Source organism: Pogona vitticeps, chromosome 1, assembly GCF_051106095.1.
Source record: "Pogona vitticeps strain Pit_001003342236 chromosome 1, PviZW2.1, whole genome shotgun sequence".
Lineage (NCBI taxonomy): Eukaryota > Metazoa > Chordata > Lepidosauria > Squamata > Agamidae > Pogona > Pogona vitticeps.
Genome location: NC_135783.1, coordinates 319,280,991 through 319,301,471, shown reverse-complemented (window position 1 = coordinate 319,301,471; position 20,481 = coordinate 319,280,991). Strand labels below are relative to the sequence as shown.

Genomic DNA, 20,481 nt, shown 5'->3' with positions numbered 1-20,481 from the left:
CTTATAAACCTTTATTCAGCATTAGTTAAAATCAGAAACCTGTGTTCATCACATCTAGCATTTGCTTGTGATATATAATTAGCAACCAGTGTCTTTCATTTCCAGTGTTGTCAAACATGACACATGCAGAGTCAGTTATTTAACTTAAATTGATGTGAGAACTTTAACTTCCACTGGGTCAGACTATCATGTGTATGCATGATAAATAGATTGAGAGAGGGAGATGTAGAGATAAATGTTTGTTTGTTTGTTTGTTTTTCTGGCGACCCACGCCACTCTGGGCAGTTTACAAAATACCATAAAAGAAAATATAAAGACAAATAGTACAATGCAGACAATAAAATAAAATAATCTATACAAAATCAAAACAGTATTAGTAGAACATTAAATTAAAATAAAGCATGGAGGAGGTTGAACATTAGAGAATTCTGGTTATTTTAGCGTTATTGCATCAGATGACATAGGGTCCGGGAAGGCCTGTCTAAACAGAAGTATTTTTAATTATTGCTTAAAAGTTCGCAATGAAAGCGCTAGGCGAATATTTGGCAGGAGAGCATTCCATAATTGTGAGGCTACCGATTTCTGGTTACTGTTTTCTGGGCCTCTCTCGGGGTCAAAGCTCTTAGCCGTCCAGCCTGCAAAGGTCTTACAGAACGGGCACATGTGGTTGGAAGGAGGCGTTCTACCAGATAAGGTGGTCACAGTTTAGGGTTTAGTACACGGCCACTGATTCACTGGGTCTTTAATGAGGGTTAGCTGTTGTGTTTAGGTTTGGGAAAAAGGAATTTCCTCCACATTGGGAACTTGTAAATGGCCTAGACTGATAATCAGAGGAAGGAAATTTTAGGCATTAGATTTACAAATGTTTTCTCCCTGAGATTTATTATTATATATAATATAATATAATATAATATAATATAATATAATATAATATAATATAATATAATACAGTGGTGCCTCGCACAGCGAGGTTAATCCATTCCGGATTAACCCTTGCTGTGTGAAAGCATCGCTGTACGGATCAAAAACCATTGGAACGCATTAAACAGTGTTTAATGCGTTCCAAATGGTCAAAAACTCACCGTACAGCGATGCTTTTCCGGGTCCGGCAGCCATTTTCGCGCCCTCAGTAATCGAGGGGAGGGTGCGAAAATGCTGCGCGCGGCCATTTTGGCTGCAACGAGACCACGGATCAGCTGGTCGGCGGGTCCAAAATGGCCACCGGAACAGCCGGAACAGGGCGCGAAAACGCTGTGCACGGCCATTTCGGCTGTTCCGGCAGCCATTTTGGACCCGCAGACCAGCTGATCGGCGGGTCGCAAAGCGAAGGTCGGTAAGCAAACCGCTTACCGCCCTTCGCTCTGCGATTTTCTCCCTATGCGGGCACCGTTTTACGATCGCATTTACGATCGCAAAACCGGCCTCGTAGAGCAGATTCATTGCTCTACGAGGCGCCCGTTGTGCGAGGCACCACTGTATAATATAATATATATTATTATTGTAGATTTTAATTGTTGTTTTTAAAATCTGTTTTGTGCACAATATACTGTGAGCCGGCCAGAGTAGACTCCTGTCTAAAAGGGCGGGATAAAAATCTAATAATAAATAAATAAAAATAAAAGTATGTTAACACCATTACCTTGAAGTTTGCATGGATATGAACAGGTAGCCAGTGCAGGGTGGCCAGGGTGGGGGAGATATGTTGATGCCTTCTTACCCCACTTAGTAGTCTGGCGGCTGGGCTCTGGGCCTGCTGAAGTCTCAGCATCAAGGGCAGTTCTACATAGAGAACATTACAGTAATCTAATCTTGAGACTACCAGTGCATGGACCAGCTTGGTGAGGGATCCGGTGTCAAGGAAGGGATGCAGCTGAGTGATCCGCCTTAGATGGAAGTGGGCATTGCAGACCAGCGACTTTATCTGAAATTCCATTGATAGCGCTGGGTTCAAAAGTATGCCCAAGATGCACACCTCATCCTTCGCGGCAAGAGACACCACCCCCCCACACAAAAAGAAACATGTTGTCTCTGTTTCTAGTCTTCTGTCAGATGTTAAAGCAAGGACATTGGAGGAATTTAACTGAGTCTTATCAACTGTATCTCCCTGGCCAAAGAGGACTCTCACTGCTTCTTTTGGTAGTTGCTTACAGCCATTCTTATCATCAGATGGCATTCTGAAGACCCTCCAGGCATCACATCCCGGTTGCTCTTTCCTACTAGGGATCCATTCTGATGTACCATAGATGGGACATTGTGCTGTAATATCTAGAATTCTTGGGAAAGTTGTAGTCATATTGTTATGAATTATTTTTTAAAATCATGAACAAATTAAAGTGCACTCATTGAAGAGAATGGTAAAAATCGGTATTTCTGAAATCTTTTTGAGTTTTTGTTGAGCACAGAGTAATCAGTAATCTTGGGGATGCAATGCAAAGAAACAAATGTGAGAAACAAATCTTACATGGGTGGTGGCATCTGTCTTGCCACGTGGTAAAAGTAAAGATAAAGATTCCCCTTGAAATTTTCAGTCCAGTCGTGTCCGACTCTAGGGGGCAGTGCTCATCCCATTTTCAAGCCGTAGAGCCAGCGCTTGTCCGAAGACAGTTTCTGTTGCCACGTGGCCAGCGTGACTAGGGAGCGCCATTTTACCTTCCCACCGAGGTGGTACCTATTTATGTACTCGCATTTGCATGCTTTCAAACTGCTAGGTTGGCAAGGAGCTGGGACAAGCGAAGGGAGCTCACTCCGTTGCGTGGATTCGATCTTACGACTGCTGGTCTTCTGACCCTGCAGCACAGGCAAAGGCTTCTGTGGTTTAGCCCACAGCGCCACCATGTGGAGTGCATATTAAATGTTGGTTCACTTAATTATAAAGCGATCTCCATACACACTGATAAATCATATTTTCCTTCCACAGTTTTGTTTAGTCAGTCAGTTTCCTTGTCCAAGAACTATTCAAAAAAGAAAACAGTCATAACCTGTTCAGAATTATCTTGAACCATCAGATCTTTGACTTTGTGACATTTTCCATCTGTCTTTTGCATATCTTACAGAGGAAGAGAAGAATATTGTAGAGCGAAATGTTTCTACCTCAGGGGTCAGTATCTACTTTGAGGCCTATCTTTATAATGCAAGTAGCTATGCCAACACCCAATGGCATCTTCCACCCCTGCATTTGGGTTCCTCTCAGCGTCGACCTTCCACTGCTACTGAAGATGAGGATGAAGACTCTCCTTCTGACAGCCAGACCCCTGAGAAAGTGAAGAAACCAAAAAAAGTGTACTGTTATATTTCACCCAAGGTGAGAACTGCTTATTGGCCCACACCACTTCAAACAATATCAAAGCCATTTTCATATTGTTCCAGTTATCACTTTTACGTCTGCTGGTGTCAGTTGTTTTGAAGAACTGCTTCAGCCTGATGGTTGACTCTTATCACTTTTGTAGGGGACCTGTACTATGTTGTGAAATAGTTTGAGGTACTTCCGTGGAAAAGTGTTGAAGATCAAACTGCCCAAGCCTTCCTTGTTGTATTAATATGAGAATTTATAAGAATTAATTAATTCTCGTAAGAATGCCATCCTGTAGCTAAACCAGATCATAGTATCATATAATTTTAGACTTGGAAGAGATTCCCAGGAGTCATCTAGTCCAGTCCCCTGCCAACACATAATTGGGTGGTTTATACTCTTGCTTTGTCAGTCTCGGAAAGAGAATTTGCCTATTTATCAGGTTCTTTCAGAGTAGTGCATTCATGAAAACATCGGTGTCACAGTCAAATCTGACAAACTAGAAACTATCAGGCAATAGGTGGGAGCACCAGGACAGAGGCAGAACAGGTAAGGAGATAATAGATTTTCTCCATAGATTCAAACTGGCAGAAATGACTGGGTGAGAATATTGTTAAACAATTTCTTTGTGTGCCATTGATGTTCATGGTTTCTTTTTCTTTGGCTTCAAAGCAATTCTCGGTAAAGGAGTTCTACTTGAAGATCATTCCTTGGCGTCTCTTTACCTTCAGAGTATGTCCTGGCACCAAGGTGAGTTAATAAAACTCTTAGCTAAGCTGTGGGATTTGATTCAGTCTTGTGTTTTGTTTTTTGAAGAAGTTTGGTGGGAAATGTATATTCCATTTGTTGGTCTAAATCACAAGCACTTGCAATAATATTTCTCAGTTTGTCATTTTAAATCTTGCTTAGAGGTCTGCTATATCATTTCCCTACATTGCACCCCACTTTTGGTGTTTTAGCTTTCTCTTCTAACTTTATATCCATCCTATAACAATACATATACTGGAATCCATTCTGTGGGAAGTGGATTTATGAAAACATCGCATTAGGTGGATGTTTGACAGCACCTTTCCTGGAAACTGATTTTGAGCAGGTGGAGGGAGCAAGAGCACTTGCGCAGGAGAACTCGCTGCATCTGCTCCATACGCTATGCTTTTTTGGTGAATGAAACTTCCCCCTTCGCCCTTTCTTGTATCTGTTTCCTGCTAGTTTTCTTATCATGGGCCTGATCCTGTACACAAGCTGCTGACGCTGGTGGTGGATGATGGGATTCAGCCTCCTGTGGAACTCAGCTGCAAGGAGAGAAACATCTTGGCGGCTACTTTCATTCGCTCTCTGCATAAAAATATAGGTAAAAAGTATAGAGCAGATAAGAATTTATTTCTCCAAAGAGAAATTTTTGCATTCTTTTTTAATTTTTTTTAATTTTATTTTATACAAAAAATACAGAAAAAAAACACATACATAACATCAAAAACACAAAAAAATACAAGTAATAGTGCTTATTATAAACTAAATTCTAACGTGCACCCCATACCCACGGGACTCTATTTACTATAATAATTTTTTTTTACATATTACCTCTCCAAAATTGTATTGAGTATTCTTTAGAGGCTTTCCCCCTTCCTTTCACTAACACAAATTCCACAAATTTACCCCAAATATCATAGAAATTGTTACAACTTATTTCCCCTCTTTTTATTTTAAGTTCCATAGTCAATTTATCATTTAATGCAATGTCCCATACTTCACAATACCAGTCTTCAATTTTAATATCATTCTTGTCTTTCCAAAATCTAGCTATTAATATTCTAGCACCTGTCATAAAATTAGTGATTAATTCTTTCAACTGATGGTCCAAATCTGTGTTATCACTAATTGACAATAAAGCAATTTTGGCATTAAAATCAATATCTTTACCAAATGTATCAAATATCTTTACCAAATATATCACACATTTCTTTAAAAATCAATTGCATTCTTTTTTTAAAAAAACCAAGTAAAGGTATTAAATTGTGTTTGGGAGGCATTCTGGCATATTTTTAGATTGAAAATAGACTGAATTTATATGAAGCAAACATCTCATGTAGCATATATAATGATCTGGAAGTTGAGTCATGGCAACTGGACTTCTTTCTTATTAGGTTTTATGTAATTTATGTAATTGTTTGTATTTTTTGTATTATTTCACTGTTTTTACTGTATTGGAAGCCGCCTAGAGTGGTCTTTTAGACCAGATGGGCGGGGTATAAATCAAATCAAATCAATCAATCAATCAATCAATCAATCAATCAATCAATCAATAAATAATGCAACTAAACTGGCATAAATATACCGTATTTTTTGCTCCGTAAGATGCACTCCCCCCCAAATGTGGGGCGAAGGTGGCGATTTTGTCCCCACTGGCCCCGTGGGGGAGAGCCTCCCAAGGGTCTGAGTGAGCCTTCCAGGACCCTTGCGGGGCTCCCCCCACCTGCCACGGTGCCAGCGGGGGCGAAATCGCCAGCTTCCAGGACCTTTTCTGAGCCTTTCAAGCCTCACAAAAGGTCCTGGAAGCTGGCGATTTTGCCCACGCTGGCCCCGTGGGGGGTGGGGGGAGCGTTGCAAGGGTCCAAGTGAGCCTTCCAGGACCCTTGTGACGCCCACCCCCCCATGGGGCCAGTGCGGGCGAAATCGCCACCTTCTGGGACTCTTGAGGCTTGGGAAGCTTCAGAAGACTCCCAGAAGGTGGCGATTTTGCCCCCTCTGACCCCCGGGGGGGCAGGCTGTGTCTCTAAAGGGTCCTGGAACACACCCTAGGACCCTTTGAAGGCTCCCCCTGCTGCCCCACGCCGGGCCAGAGGGGGCGAAATCACCAGCTTCTAGGACTCTTTTGAGGCTTGGGAAGCTTCAGAGGAGTCCCTGAAGGTGGCGATTTCGCTCCCTCTGGCCCCCAGGGGGTGGGGTGGGGGAGCCTCCCAAGGGTCTGAGTCTGCCTTCCAGGACCCTTGGGAGGCTCCCTCCACCCCCACGGGGCCAGCAGGGGCGAAATCGCCAGTTTCTGGGACTCTTGAGGCTTGGGAAGCTTCAGAAGAGTCCCTGAAGGTGGCAATTTCGCCCCCTCTGGCCCCATGGGGGGGTCAGGGTGAGCCTTCAAAGAGTCCTGGGAACACACCCTAGGACCCTTTGGATGTTCCCCCCTCTCCCACCCCCCACGGGGCCAGAGGGGGCTAGGGTCTGTTCCATAAGACGCACCTCTCCATAAGGCTCACCAAATTTTTAGGAAAAGAAAACAGATTAATTTTTCCCTCTTTTCTTCTCATAAAAATTTGGTGCGTCTTATGGAGCGAAAAATACGGCAATAAATAAGTGTGCTGATCATTCTTCTGCAGTCATTTTCATGAAAAATTTCATTACTTCATATTGTTAGGGAAGTCTTGTCCCAATTCACTGGCTGGGTGTTGCAAAACATAGATTAAAGGTGGTTCTCAAACTTGGGTAACATAGCTGTTTGTGGACTGCAACTCCCAGAAACCCCGGCCAGCACAGCTAGTGGTGAAGGCTTCTGGGAATTGCAGTCCAACAACACCTGGGTTACCCAAAGCTGGGACCACTGTTTAAGAACAACTGTTTTCTCATTTTGGCAAAAGAATAGGAAAAAAACACATTGTAGCACTTTAAAGATTAACAATTTAATTTAATGTGAATTTTCATGTCTAAATGTCCACTTCTTCAGAATTAGATCTTTAAAGTGCTACATTGTTTTGGGTTTTTTAAATACTATTTTTCTGCCAGCATGCTGTGAAGGCTGCTTCCAAAGAAGTAGAGTTATTTCTTTGGAAATTACTGTATGATTTCCCAGTTTCTGATAAGAGTTCTAGTACAATTGTCCCTTCTTTGGAAAATCTTGCATCTTTATTTATTTAGCTTGTATACCACCACATAGTGCATAGCAGTCCCTAGACAGTTTACAATAGTAAATTTAGTCAAATGTTTACCAATACATTATAAGAATACAATTTTATCAACATATAATTATTCCCCTGCAACCAGCAAACCTGACTTTCAATACAAATACAGTAAACAACTTAAAATCCCAAGTCAAAGTTAAATTAAGCAAATTCACAGGGAATAAAGCTGTCAGTGGCTACCAGCCATGTTAGCTGTGTGTTATCCCCACTGTCAAATGTGCCACTGACTCCTAACTGCTGGGTAACATATATAAGAAGGTGTTATTCCATTTGTGTCCTGCTTAGGGTTTTCCTGTAGGCATCTGATTGGGTGCTTGGGAATAGAAAGCTGGACTGTGTGGGTTTTTACTTTGAGTCTGCACAGCTTTTTTTTTGTGTACTTAACCATTAAGTCAAGAAAAGCAGGTATGGTCTGGAAAGGTATCTAACAGGTTTGTACTGTACTGTTAAAATTAAGCAGGTTTCAGTTTGTGCCCTATGAGCGCTACTGAATTTTCCTAACAGAAACACGCTGGTTTCTCTTCAGGTCAAATCAGTCTTTTACCTTTTCATATATGGTTGTGACTTAATCACATTTAAGCATCTATAAGAGAGAGTCCTGAGAAGTTCCAATAGATGTTCAACTTCCAGTAGAGGTTCAATAGGCTTCTTCCTTCCAAGTTTTTTTTTTTAAAATGGGTGAAAACTGAACTTTAAAAAGCCACTACAAATGCGTGATGTGTTAACTATTCATCCCCATTTTCCTTTTCATTCCCTTTGTCCATTTTCAAGAAATCTGTCTTCTTCTGTGCTCTGTCAAACAGACAGATCATACTTTTAAAAACTGTTGGTGCAAATGAAAGAATTAGAGTTGTGCAAGAATACAGATGTGAAGAAAGAGTAAAAATCAGAGGAACATAGAAATGTTAGTCCTTGGGATTTTTGTCTTTGTTACTGGCTCTTTTTCTTTTTCTTTTCTTTTCCTGAAGTAATGCTTTTTTAAAAAAAGAAAAAATTATGGTTTTCTCTCCTTTGTTTTCTTAAGTCTCTGTTAATTAGAGGGTATAGTGGAATAGTGAAATGCCTTGTTGATGCTATTGTGATCTGTCTTGAGATATGTCTGTCTATAGGTATGCATCAAAGACACAAAATACAGATGCAGTTTTTAGAAGTCTATGACACACTGATTCTGGAGTTTTGTAAGAAAGACTGAGAATGCAGTCAATGCTTCAGGTGTTTGAGAATTCTGAGATGATCTTGGGCTTATTGGTTTTAGGAGGCTCAGAGACCTTTCAAGACAAAGTCAACTTCTTCCATAGGGAGCTTCGGCAGGTGCATATGAAGAGACCCCATTCCAAAGTAACTCTGAAAGTCAGTCGCCACAATCTTTTAGAATCGGTGAGTGGATTTGTTGCAGAAATCTTGAAAGATTGCACTGGGAAGGCAGCATTCAAGGGCATGTAGACACTGTCTGAACTTAACAGAGACCTCACCACCACCACCCTACACCCTGCACAGTAAATGAAGAAAAACATGCCGTTTACCTTTAAGGTCATAATGTTTCTTCAAAAATATGATCACAATGCAGTATAATTACAAGCAAGTTACTCCTTCGAATTCTCTGTCTCTTCACTTCGGGCTACAAAATGGGCTAAGTGATTACCTTTAAATGAAACCTCTGTTGCTCAACATGGAGAAAGGAGTCTGCATTAAGGAGATCATAAATCCTTTTCTAATGTTGCTAAGATGAGGTGGACAGTTGACCTGTGTGGTAGAAATGCTCTTATATACTCTCAGATATCAATGAGGAAAAAGTGGCTTTGCATTAATGAAAAGAACAAACAGAAGAATGGGAAAGATTTAGGAAAAATGTCTTTACACCTGAAGATTTTAAAATAAATACAAAACAGATTAGGGCTGAATGGTGAGGCTGCCATCTATGAGTATAAAGCTCTGTGATGGGGTTTTGTCCAATATCTGCAGATAAGGAAAAGCCGAAGGAATTCATAATAATAATAATTGCATGCTGTTAAGTCAGTTTTGGCTTATGGTGGAGCTTTCCAGGGTTTTTGAGGTAAAGAACACACAGAGTTGGTTTACCAGAGATTTATTCATGAAAGTAAGATTTCATTTTAGCCTTTGGTTGTGAATATGAATTTATGTCAGATCTTCCCTATATCCCTAGTCTCTGAAAGCAACACGGAATTTTTCTGTTTCTGACTGGAGCAAAAACTTTGAAGTCATTTTCCAGGATGAGGAAGGTGAGTTAACTTGTGTACCTCAAAGACATGAATATACAAAGCCTGTTTGTCTTTGTTCTATACTTCAAATGACTAAAGTTTTCTAAGACTTTCATGTTGCAGTCCTCCATGAACGTAGCTCCTATTACAAATAAACCTCATCTTCAAGATAAAACTATGTGGACTCAGGTTGCACGGCTCATCCAAAGTGAAACAGTGACTGTGTACCAGAGCTATAGCATTCTTCCAGGTCTTTTTGATTTCACTCAGGTTGACATCCAGTTCTATTATCAGAATATGGATGGTAATTTCTTCCACAAGAGCCTGATGGGAAGAAAAACAGGTGTTCCATTCTTCCCACTTCATAACATAAGAATATCAGAAGAGCCCTGTTGCATAAGACAAGAACCATATCTTGTCTGGCGCTCTGTTCACACAGTGACCATCCAGGACTTGAGTACAACTGCTCCTTCTGTCTAGTCTTCTCCAGGCATTGCTATACAGAGGCCTCCTACCTCTGATAAGGTGATAATATAAATATATTGACTAGTAGCCATTGATGACCCTAACTTCCATGGATTTATCTTATCAGTTTTTAAGCTTGCAAGAACAGAGATCAGCATAGAAGTTAATCTGTGTACAGTAGTAAAATTATATGTAAAAGGGGGAAGCTTCTTGACAGCTGTGATTTAGAAGGCATAAAGTTGCTGCAAATTTTGATTGGTCTTGGGTTTTACTTTCTTTTAGCTTTGGACTGGGGGGGTCCTCGCAGAGAGTGGTTCGAACTGATCTGTAAAGTCCTCTTTGACACTACCAATCAGCTTTTTACCCGCTTCAGTGACAACAACCAAGCATTGGTGGGTATTTTCCCTCATTCATTGATATAAGTAGAAGGAATGCCTCTGTTTGTGTCTTCCACTTAGAGGCTTGTGGTCAAGCTTTTACTTTCTCCAAAGCTTTTTCTGGTTTGTCTTGTATAGAGATAAGTAATTGGCTTTCTGCTTTAAACAAGGTTAATAAAAGGCCAATGTATGAAGGAAGAGAAGTTAGCATGAGCTTGTATTAGAAATGTTACTGAGAATTTAAAAAGTGCTTGTAGTGGCAGGGTAGAAAAAGTACCGTCTGCTCTTTTATTTGCTGAAATAAGTTCTTTAAGGCATGGGTGTCCATGGTTACCAAATGTACAAAAGCAAACAAGAAGTAAAGTCACTATGTCTTTTTGGGTGATCTGAATGGGACCACTTGTACTCATGTAGGGCTTTCTCTGTGGGAACAGAAAACCTGATTTAACTGTGCTCCCACTCTCCATGGAGTAAACCCTATACACAGAGAAATGACTTGTTTCAGATGTGGTTTGATAATATGTGGATAGGAATGTATGGCCACCAACATCAAGAGAGGAGGATTAGTCCCTGTCTCCTGCTGGATATTCTTCATGAATTTGGTATCCATGAGTACTAAATGCCTAAGTTTCCTAAGATATAGGGAGGTTTTTTTTAAATATCAAATTATATATGAATAGTCTTCATACATGCTCATGTGTGTACTAACACATACTGTGCCATTATGATTGCATAAAGAAACCTAGTCTTCAGGTAATTAAATATTGTGTCATTTAAATTAGCTTCAGACTTGAAAATGGTTCCTTCAGTCTCAACAGACTTCTGTGTGTAGGTTTAAATCATGGATATGAATCTTATGATCATGATGTACAACAAAGCAAAACAAGCAAAGCATGTTGCTTTTATACCGTCCCAGAATGCCTAAAGTTTACAATTTAATTATGTAGGCTATACATTTCCCCTTCCCCTGCAAGCTGGGTACTCAGTTTACTGACCTTGGAAGGACTGAAGGCTGAGTGAACCAGCTGGTTCGACCCAGGCCATGAGCAGAGTTTTGGCTGCAGTACTGCAGTTTAACCACTGCACCATGAGTCTCGAGATGAGTCTGTAGTAGAGTTATGCCTTTGTTTAGCTTGAACTGATTACCACAGTAATTGCTGTGAGAATTGTGTGATTTCTTTTTTGTAGGTACACCCTAACCCCAACCGTCCTCCTCATCTGCGGCTGAAGGTGTATGAATTTGCAGGGCGCTTGGTTGGGAAGTGTCTGTATGAGTCATCTTTGGGAGGGGCTTACAAGCAGTTGGTGAGAGCTCGCTTCACCAGATCTTTCTTGGCTCAGATCATAGGTTTGCGGATGCATTATAAGGTAATGGTATCTTTAACCCCCTGTTCTGTTTTTGAGTATATAAAACAGACAATATATGGCTTCACAGCACATACTGAATTTTCGTCCCTTCTTTCTTGCGCTGTTTTTCCTCACAGTATTTTGAGACAGATGATCCAGAGTTCTATAAATCTAAAGTTTGCTTCGTCCTGAATAATGATGTGAGTGAGATGGAGCTAGTCTTTGCTGAAGAAAAATACAGCAAATCGGGACAACTTGAGAAGGTGAGAGATGCTGGTTGAGATGGTATATTGGGGATTCTTACTAGTTTTTAATTGGGAAAAGTAGGACAAAAAAGGAGGTGATGGTGGTGAATAACGTTTCACTCTTTAGATGTTGTTGAAGTGCAAGTTCCATCATTCTTACCACTGGTGAGGTCTGTCAGAAAATGCAGCCCAGCAACATCCAGAGCCTCATTTTGCTAACTCTTATTATAAAGAGTTCCTACTGATAAGGACATATGAAGCAAATTCTTTACCTCCACATGAACATTCTGTCATGTTTTGTTTTCAGGTGGTTGAGCTGGTAACTGGTGGTGCACAAATGCCGGTAACAAATGAGAACAAAATGTTCTACCTAAATTTGCTTGCACAGTACAGACTGGCCAATCAGGTTAGAGAGGAAGTGGACCACTTCTTGAAAGGTAATGCAATGTATGTGGGTTTTTTTTAATTGAGGGTTTTTAAAAAATATTTATTTATTTCCATTTCATTTAGAATGCTGCCTTTCTCCGAAACTAAGGGATCCAAGTCAGTTCACAAGTCATTAAAAAAACAAACCAACAATAAATTATAGCACTAAAAACCATTTAATATACAGTAGTATTAAAATGATTAGTTAAAACAGTTTTAAAAATCCTTAAAAACAAAGATAAATGAAAGTAGTGTCCAGCACACAAGATCAAAAATAGTCTAATTAGTTGTTAAATGTGTGTCTAAAAAAGATAATCTTCAGCTGTTGCCAAAAGGACAAGACAGCTGGCATAGCCTCTCAGGTTTTACACTACCTGGGAGCAGCTACGTGTTGGTTTATTTATTTATTTCTCTTCTAGGTCTCAACGAACTGGTTCCTGAAAACCTCCTAGCTATTTTTGATGAAAATGAACTTGAGGTGAGATAATGTGTTGATGTCTTTGAGGTGGCTGCACCTTCCCGATCAAGCGTGATACACCTGGAATAGGAGGTTTTGGGACTCTCATTTAGGAACAATTGTGTTTGTATAAAATATAGGGCCAAGTTGTGTTGTATTTTATGAGGCTATCCAACTCAGAAACAAAACTCAGAAGATAATCATATTTTATTTTAAGAGCCAAATAACTTACCCCACTTTTGACTTGTTTGTTTCATCAGGGGCTCTTGCGAAGCTCTGCAAAAATGCCCCTAGAGGCTCTGGGAGTGAGTTTATCTGTTCTGATCTGTAGTGTCAAGACGGTCTGTTTTAGACCCAAGAAATACTTACTCTTTCAAAACTACAAGTTTGGGGATAAGGAATGGGAAATGCATGGCACAGGCAGGGGTGGATGCAGTTTGTATGTGTCCCTTTCCCTTTTCCTGAAAATTGCCTGTCTCCTGTAAATCCTTAGAAGTATAAATGAGGTATCTGTTCAAGGCTAGATTCCTTCTGCTGCTTTAGAGCAAGAGACCTACACCTTGTTTATTTGGGAAGTAGCTCGGTATGTGACATTGTTTCTAGACATAAAAACACACATGCAGAACTTCTGAGTAAGGATTGGTAAGTTCAATTAATGCTTGAACCAAATCTAGCAACTACTTTAGGCTTATATTGTGAATTCACAGTGGAGACTAGGGGAGGTGTACATGGACTGTTGTCACCAAAGTCCATGTCTGAGATCACTAGTAGAAATGGCAGCTGTTCTGTAATTCTTCAGGATCTTATCCCCCTTATGAATTTTTATCTTCTAGTTTGTACTGAAATAAACTCCCTTTCTTTACCATCATTTATACCATGTGAAATTGTGGTCTTATTTTGTAACTTGAATGAACAAATCTTAGCTTGGTAAAGTAGAGAGGTAACAAAGTATACAGGGTGGTTTTCCCTTCTAAAAGGTATGTTTCTCTTTAAAAAAATCATTGAGATATTCCTTCCAACCAGGGCATTTTCCACCACTCTATTTCCATTCCCCCAGCTATCAGTCTGACTTCTACAGCTACTGACCATGCTGACTCCTCTTAGACCAAGTGTAGGCAACCTCCTCCTGCCCCCATAAACACATTCTTCATGGCTAATCCATGGGGATCTCCAAGTGTGCAGGGCCCAACCTGGGGTTCATGACTCCTAAGGGCGTTGCAAAGTGTTTTTTGGGGAGCTGCAGCTCACCTTACATAAGAACATAAGAAGAGCCCTGCTGGATCAGGCAAAGGGCCCATCTAGTCCAACTTCCTGTGTCTCACAGTGGCCCCACCGGATGCCTCTCAGAGCCCATGAGACAACTAGATACCTGTCTCCTGATACCCCTCCCCTGCATCTGGCATTTTGAGGTACCTTCCTTTTAAGCCTGGAGATTATAGTGTATATCCCCATCATGGCTTGTAACCTGTGATTGACTTTTCCACCAGAAATCTGTCCAATCCCCTTTTAAAGACATCTAGGCCAGATGCCATCACCACATTCTGTGGCATAAATCTTATATGTGTTGTAGCCCTCGTTAAAAAGTTCTTCTTTGACCTTTTGGAGCAGGCTATTAACGCCAGTGTGTATGTGTGTGTATGAGAAACAGGCCCTGTGGGGGGGGGAGAGAAAGAAGGCTTTACTTTCTAAGAAGGAATATCTTTACCCCATTAAAAATGGCTTTTTATGCAAACAAAGTGGTGGGTATCACAGGCTACTTGGCTGTTATAAAAGGGGGTTGTGACTCAAAAACTACTGTGCTAAAGGAATAAAGTCACTACTTTTTCTGTCACTTTCACATCTGTTCCTATCCAGAGCCGTGATATGACTACTTGCAGAGAGCTGAGGGCTGCACGCAGTTCTAGAACCACTGATGGGCCACTTACGTTATGCATTTTCTTTTTTAAAGTCATTTTCCCTTGCAAAACCTGGGTTTCCATTGAGCATGTTGAAACCTGCTTTGTTTCCAGTTGGCTCTATTTTTGGCTAGAATTGTCTGATAATGTATTACTTGAGTTTCCTCTTATTGCCATCATTTTGAATTCTGAGGTAACTGTGTGCTGTCTTGAAGAGAAAACAGTTCAATTCTTCCTAACTGAATGTGCTTATTTTCTTCTAGCTGCTGATGTGTGGTACTGGAGATATCAGTGTCTGTGATTTCAAAGCGCATGCTGTAGTAGTGGGTGGTTCTTGGCATTTCCGAGAGAAGGTGGGTAGAATGAATTGCTGCCTCCATAAAAACAAAAGACAAAACAAAATTGCCCAACCTCTGGTCTGGACCTGACAAGGGAGAAACAGCACTTTTTGAACAGAGAGGAAAAGTTGTAGCAGTGGAAAAGCGAAGATTAGACAATAAGCTTTCAAGCTGAGTCTTTTTCAATCAACCTTCTTGTGATGTAGAATTCAGCTGTTTCATAGATTATTCTCCTTTGGTTTGTCTATAACATTCTAGGAACATAACAGTTTGGGCCAGACTTAAGTTATTTAATGACAACAGTGGGCCAGACTTAAGTTATTTAATGACAACAGTGTCTGTGATTTTATTATTTTTGTTCCTGCATTCATTAGAAACAGAGAGAAAATGAACCTTACGAGATGTAGAGGATGGTGCAAGGTCATATCAGCTGAATAGTGGGGGTTGGAGAAAGGTTTAATTCAAAACGGGGGGGAATATGACATATTAAATTAATTCTCTGTCTTGATAGAATAATCACATGGCTGTGACATTTCAATGCTACTTGTTCTTGTGAGAATTTCTTATTTGGGGTTTCTCAATCTGCCATTGCCCTTGCTTCTCTGAGAAATTACTGTGCTTTTCAGGTTATGCGGTGGTTTTGGACAGTGGTCTCCAGTTTCACACAAGAGGAGCTGGCCAGGCTGTTGCAGTTCACCACTGGTTCTTCTCAGTTGCCTCCTGGAGGATTTGCTGCACTTTGTCCATCTTTCCAGATTATTGCAGCTCCGACGCACAGTACACTGCCAACGGCCCATACTTGGTGAGTATAAATTGAGTGCTGTCAGACTGAGTGGCCATCTTGATCATCAGCTGCAAGGTGATAAGCAGCAGTCTGTCTCTCATTGATTTTTTAGTGGATTGTTGATGCTGTTTTGGGAGGCCCTTTCTAATGTCATTTAGCTGCTTGCAGTAAGCGTATAGTAGCTTGATACCAAATGTGTTGCCACAAGAGCAGGTATGCACATCCTTTCCTTGCCTAGGGAATGTGGGATAAATTATGTGCGAGTAATTCATATTATGTGCAGATTTTGTTCTTTCTTTCAGTTTTAACCAGCTGTGCCTCCCAACTTACGATTCCTATGAAGAGGTGCACAAGATGCTACAATTGGCCATCAGTGAGGGCTGTGAAGGTTTTGGCATGCTCTAACTCCCCAGAAGGAATCCATCTAACTTTCTGAATTCTTCAGGGCAAGATCCAGCCTCACGTCACTGCTCCAGTCTCACATCCACCCTCAGGGCAAAGGAGAACAGAACAGAGGCATTATGAAAACAGAAACATCAGTCTCTGGCATTACACAGGCCTCCCCCTGTCTGAAGTCTGTATTTGGGAGCATATCTTGCCCCTTCCCTTCCCAGCATGGTACATGAAATGGGGTCCATATTTTTGGATGACATGGTACTTCACATGGTTTCTGGTTTTCTGAAGTGGGGAGGGGGGAAGCTCATAAGCAGAAATTGGTATTTAGTACAGAAGAAAAGCTGTAACTTGCAGTATTCTTGTTGCTATGGGGATGAGGAAATAGTATAGAGCTCTGAATCCCCAGATTATGGGAAGCCTTAATATCTTTCCATGCCTTGGCCCAAGTTTTCACATAAATAATATCCCTTTAACTTGGATTTTATGAGAGGGTATAATCTCCCTCCCTTCCTTTTGGTACCTGGTCCTTTAAGGCTTTTAATTCTCTTAGGCACCTTGCACTGTGTGCTGCCACTTCTTGATTTTTTTTCTGGAAAAAGCAGCATTTCTGTCATGAGCACAAGTGCTGGCCCCCACAGTGACATTATTCTACCTCCGCCAAGAGCTGGCAACAGGATGTATTTCTTTAGTGGCAGAGGCTTCTGCTGGTCTCTGACATTGAACTGGAAAAAGGAGTTTCTCCTCCATTTGTAGTTTCTGATAGTGAGCTACCTGTTTTCTCTACCATTCCCTAATTCTCCTTTCTCAGAGAAGATTGTTGTATACACCTGAGGTCTCATACATATCCCAGTATCGACCTTTTGTGTTGCTAAGAAAGCAATGGTGGTAGGTCAAGAGGCAATGCCATTACTGTGTGCATCAAATGTACATTTGTATACAAGTACAGTGGAGTGATGAGTATTGAATCGGGCCCAGTACCTCGGTCTCTCCCAGTCCACAGAGTCTGGTTATTGTCTCTACCACATAGCAGCAAGAGTATTATTTCTCTAGCTTGCTTCAGTCAGAGAGTTGTTCAATAAGGTTTCAATACTTGTACCCTCCTTTCATTCTAGTTGCTCCGCGTTCTGTGTCTTGAGCATTCTATGGTATTAAAATATGAAATTAGAGCTACCTAAATGGGCATAAAAGACATGAATCCACAGAACAGCATGCTGCACTAATCATTCTTCAGGCCATGAGAGAGTGACAGTATAAACTGCTGCATCTAACCAATCATCTCTTAATTTTGGCTACATCCTTTTCTTCACTCCCATTTCCTTGGCAGTAATGGAGTGGGAAAGCAGGGATCTTCATTGGCAACCTAGCCAATCAGCTTTTGTTAGCAAACCCAAAATCTGATTGGATTGTAAATGGAACATATTTGTACCAACAGGACATTTCTCCTGGTCAACAGTGAGAGATGGTGGTGGCTAGTTACTTCATGAGAGGAGCTTAAAATGTCATTACTTGCATTGAGGGTGCCCTTCCTACCAAAGCTGGAATTTCGGTTTGATATCGCATAAAAGCAAACATAGAAATTGCAGTTCACAATTGTTCCAGATTTTCCAACCCAGTAGTTCTGCCACAGATTGGAGCTACACCATTCTTGAGAACTCAAGTAGGCATGTCTTGCTATCACTACTTTTTTAAAGGTAGGTGTGTGCTTTTCCAGCAATTAGAAGAACGACAGTTTTCGAACCTGCTTCAATAGAACTTTTTATCTTGGATTTTTCTTTAGCCGAATGCATATTATATTTGTACAGAAATCCAAGCCATTGTTTTGCCAAAATGTTTAGAACTCTGAGTATTGGGACAACTCAGGGATTCCCTCCCCTTTTGTGGCATTTTTAGAGACCACCACTGTATTTTCCTTCATGGCAGATGTGTTTACTCCTTCAAGCAGTTGTTCTCTGAAAAAGCTTGTACATGCCACCTTACTGCAGAAGGGTGGCTTCTGTGATCAGTGCAGTCTTGGCTCCCAAATGCCTTTTGACTCTACCCACTGCTCTCTGCAGGGACCAAAAGGAGATTATGCTGTGCAGCTCAACTAGTTTGATGGTTGAGGGGGTTGCTGCTTGGTGCTGTTCCAGCCCTTTGTCTTGTTCCCTAGCCTGCCAAAGGCTTGTCCAGCCATGGCTCAAGGTTGGTTCTGCTACATCTTCCTCAGGAATCCCCTCCTTCTCAAAAGCTCAGCTGTTTTTATACTGCGAACTGAGTGGCTGGTTATTCAAGCAGACATCGTCTGTTTGAAACCACTCTCCTAATTTATGTATTTGGCACTTCTTGCCTCTCTGCAGATGCCAAGGATTTTCTTTTTACACAAGCACAGTCAGAGCAGTGGTGGATGCTGCTAGTTCTTAGCTAACGATGCTACTTGTATGTGTGCTCCTAGTTGCTCCCATCATTAGCAGGGTCCGTTTCCCCCACTGCTTTATAGTTCCAACTATTTTCCTAAACTTTGCTTCTTGTTCATTCCTAACCTTGTATGTTGCCCTGATTCCTGTGTGTGGGCCATGGAACAGGCTCTGCTCTAGCCATCGGTAGTGTGTGTATGGAAATTATGAAAAGGTTTCTCCCTTTTCCTTCACCCTTGTTTGTTCCATCTAATGTTCAATGCATCCGTTTCCAGGATAGAGGCTAGGCTTGTGTTACAGCCTCACATAGGCTTCTATCCTCTTAAACAGCTGTGAGTACTACAGGACTTGGTCCACTTCTGCAAATTGCATGCTTTAGAAACCAAGACCTATTACTTTAGCTTGGCCAGGGCCTGTTTCCAGTTAGGCAGCTCTAGAAAGAAGTCAGCAAGAATTATGTAAGCCTCTAATAGATGATTGTGTAAATAGTTTGTACAATAAATAAAAGATTTAAAATATATTGTATTAGTCATTGTTTTTCATGATGGTCACTCTAATCAGCCTGGTTCTGTTGGTGGAGGTAGTGGTTGATCTTAAGCACTTTTAATACTGGCACCTTGATACTAAGTTTGTTATGACACAAACTCTGGCTTAAAATTCATTAAGAAGACTGTACAAGTAAATTAATTTATACTTATACCTTTGAAATCCATTCTTAGAGAATCTTGTAGAGGAATCTTGCTTGATCTCTGCCTGGTAGCTTTTAAGTTAAAAGCTGGCCTCACACAATGCCTACAATTCTGTTGGTGTAGATTTACCTTTTGTAAACCTGATGACATCATCCAGCAGCAGAAATCTTTTATGTAATTAAATAAAACAATTTCTTCCATCCCCCCCTTCAGCTTCTAGGGGATCCCTCTTGCCCTGGGGAAGACTTTGGAATTCTCAGAAGTGAGCATGTGCAAGCTTTTAATATGGGAAAGTTGTCATTGGCAGTCCCACAACTGAACGGGTTAATGAAGAAAGATCCAGGAAAAAGTTGTTTACTCTCACTTTTAAGGGCAGGAAAAATACATGAAAAGTATTCTAGAAGGTAACTAGCTCATTATAGGCTTTAAATGTAAACGTGGGTGGAAGCAAATGGATGCAAGCAAAGTACATATATTCTAGTAGGTAGATTACACCAAAGATACCTGTAATCTAGGAGGTATCTGTGTCTGTTATAGCAAAAGAGAAACCATGTAACACCTAGAAGACTTAAGTTGTGAACCATCCAGAGTGGCCTTGGTAGCCAGACGGGTAGTACTGGGGTCCCCAACCTTGGGCCTCCAGATGTTCTTGGACTACAACTCCCAGAAGCCTTCGCCACCACCTCTGTTAGCCAAGATTTCTGGGAGTTGAAGTCCAAGAACATCTGGAGGCCCAAGGTTGGAGACCCCTGGGGGTAGTATATAAATCAAATATGTATTTTTTTCATCAACTGTTGTGTATCTAAGCTCACTTCTTCAGATGAATAGAATGACTTTGTTTCTGGGTGGCATATAAAACTTGCCAATTAGGAGAAACAGACATACAGGAAGAAATATGCTTTGACACACACAAGCTTATGAAAACTAAAACTAATTAGTTTTATGGGTGTTATGTGACTACTGAAGGTACATATCTTTGAATGAGGAGGAGCAGATGGGAAGAACCTCCTTCAGTTTCCTGACCTAGATCATCTTTTACCTGATCTGACCTGCGCTGACCTTCGTTCAATTTAGACTGATACTCTTAGGGTGGCTGAGCTAAGTGTTCTGCATTCTTGCATTCCTTCTGAGAGAAGACATGTTGACTTTGTTCCCAAGAGTGGGGACAACTATTTTCCTCCATCGTCATAAGCTAAAAGCAGAGCTGCTTA

General features: G+C 41.0%; 1 protein-coding gene across 3 annotated transcripts in view; it reads left to right on the top strand.

Annotated features, from left to right (window-relative positions):
- AREL1 (apoptosis resistant E3 ubiquitin protein ligase 1) overlaps positions 1 to 19,099 on the top strand; it is a 33,211-nt gene extending 14,112 nt beyond the window's left edge. For all 3 annotated transcript variants that reach the window (XM_020793866.3, XM_078392753.1, XM_078392758.1), the window contains 13 exons: positions 3,054 to 3,301; positions 3,962 to 4,039; positions 4,499 to 4,640; positions 8,495 to 8,616; positions 9,404 to 9,479; positions 10,206 to 10,315; positions 11,489 to 11,668; positions 11,785 to 11,910; positions 12,200 to 12,329; positions 12,738 to 12,796; positions 14,934 to 15,023; positions 15,635 to 15,810; positions 16,095 to 19,099. In XM_020793866.3, the coding sequence (XP_020649525.1) occupies positions 3,054 to 3,301; positions 3,962 to 4,039; positions 4,499 to 4,640; positions 8,495 to 8,616; positions 9,404 to 9,479; positions 10,206 to 10,315; positions 11,489 to 11,668; positions 11,785 to 11,910; positions 12,200 to 12,329; positions 12,738 to 12,796; positions 14,934 to 15,023; positions 15,635 to 15,810; positions 16,095 to 16,197 (1,640 nt within the window). In that variant the 3' untranslated portion in view covers positions 16,198 to 19,099. The remainder of the gene's footprint in view (positions 1 to 3,053; positions 3,302 to 3,961; positions 4,040 to 4,498; positions 4,641 to 8,494; positions 8,617 to 9,403; positions 9,480 to 10,205; positions 10,316 to 11,488; positions 11,669 to 11,784; positions 11,911 to 12,199; positions 12,330 to 12,737; positions 12,797 to 14,933; positions 15,024 to 15,634; positions 15,811 to 16,094) is intronic.
- Positions 19,100 to 20,481: the final 1,382 nt, after the last annotated feature.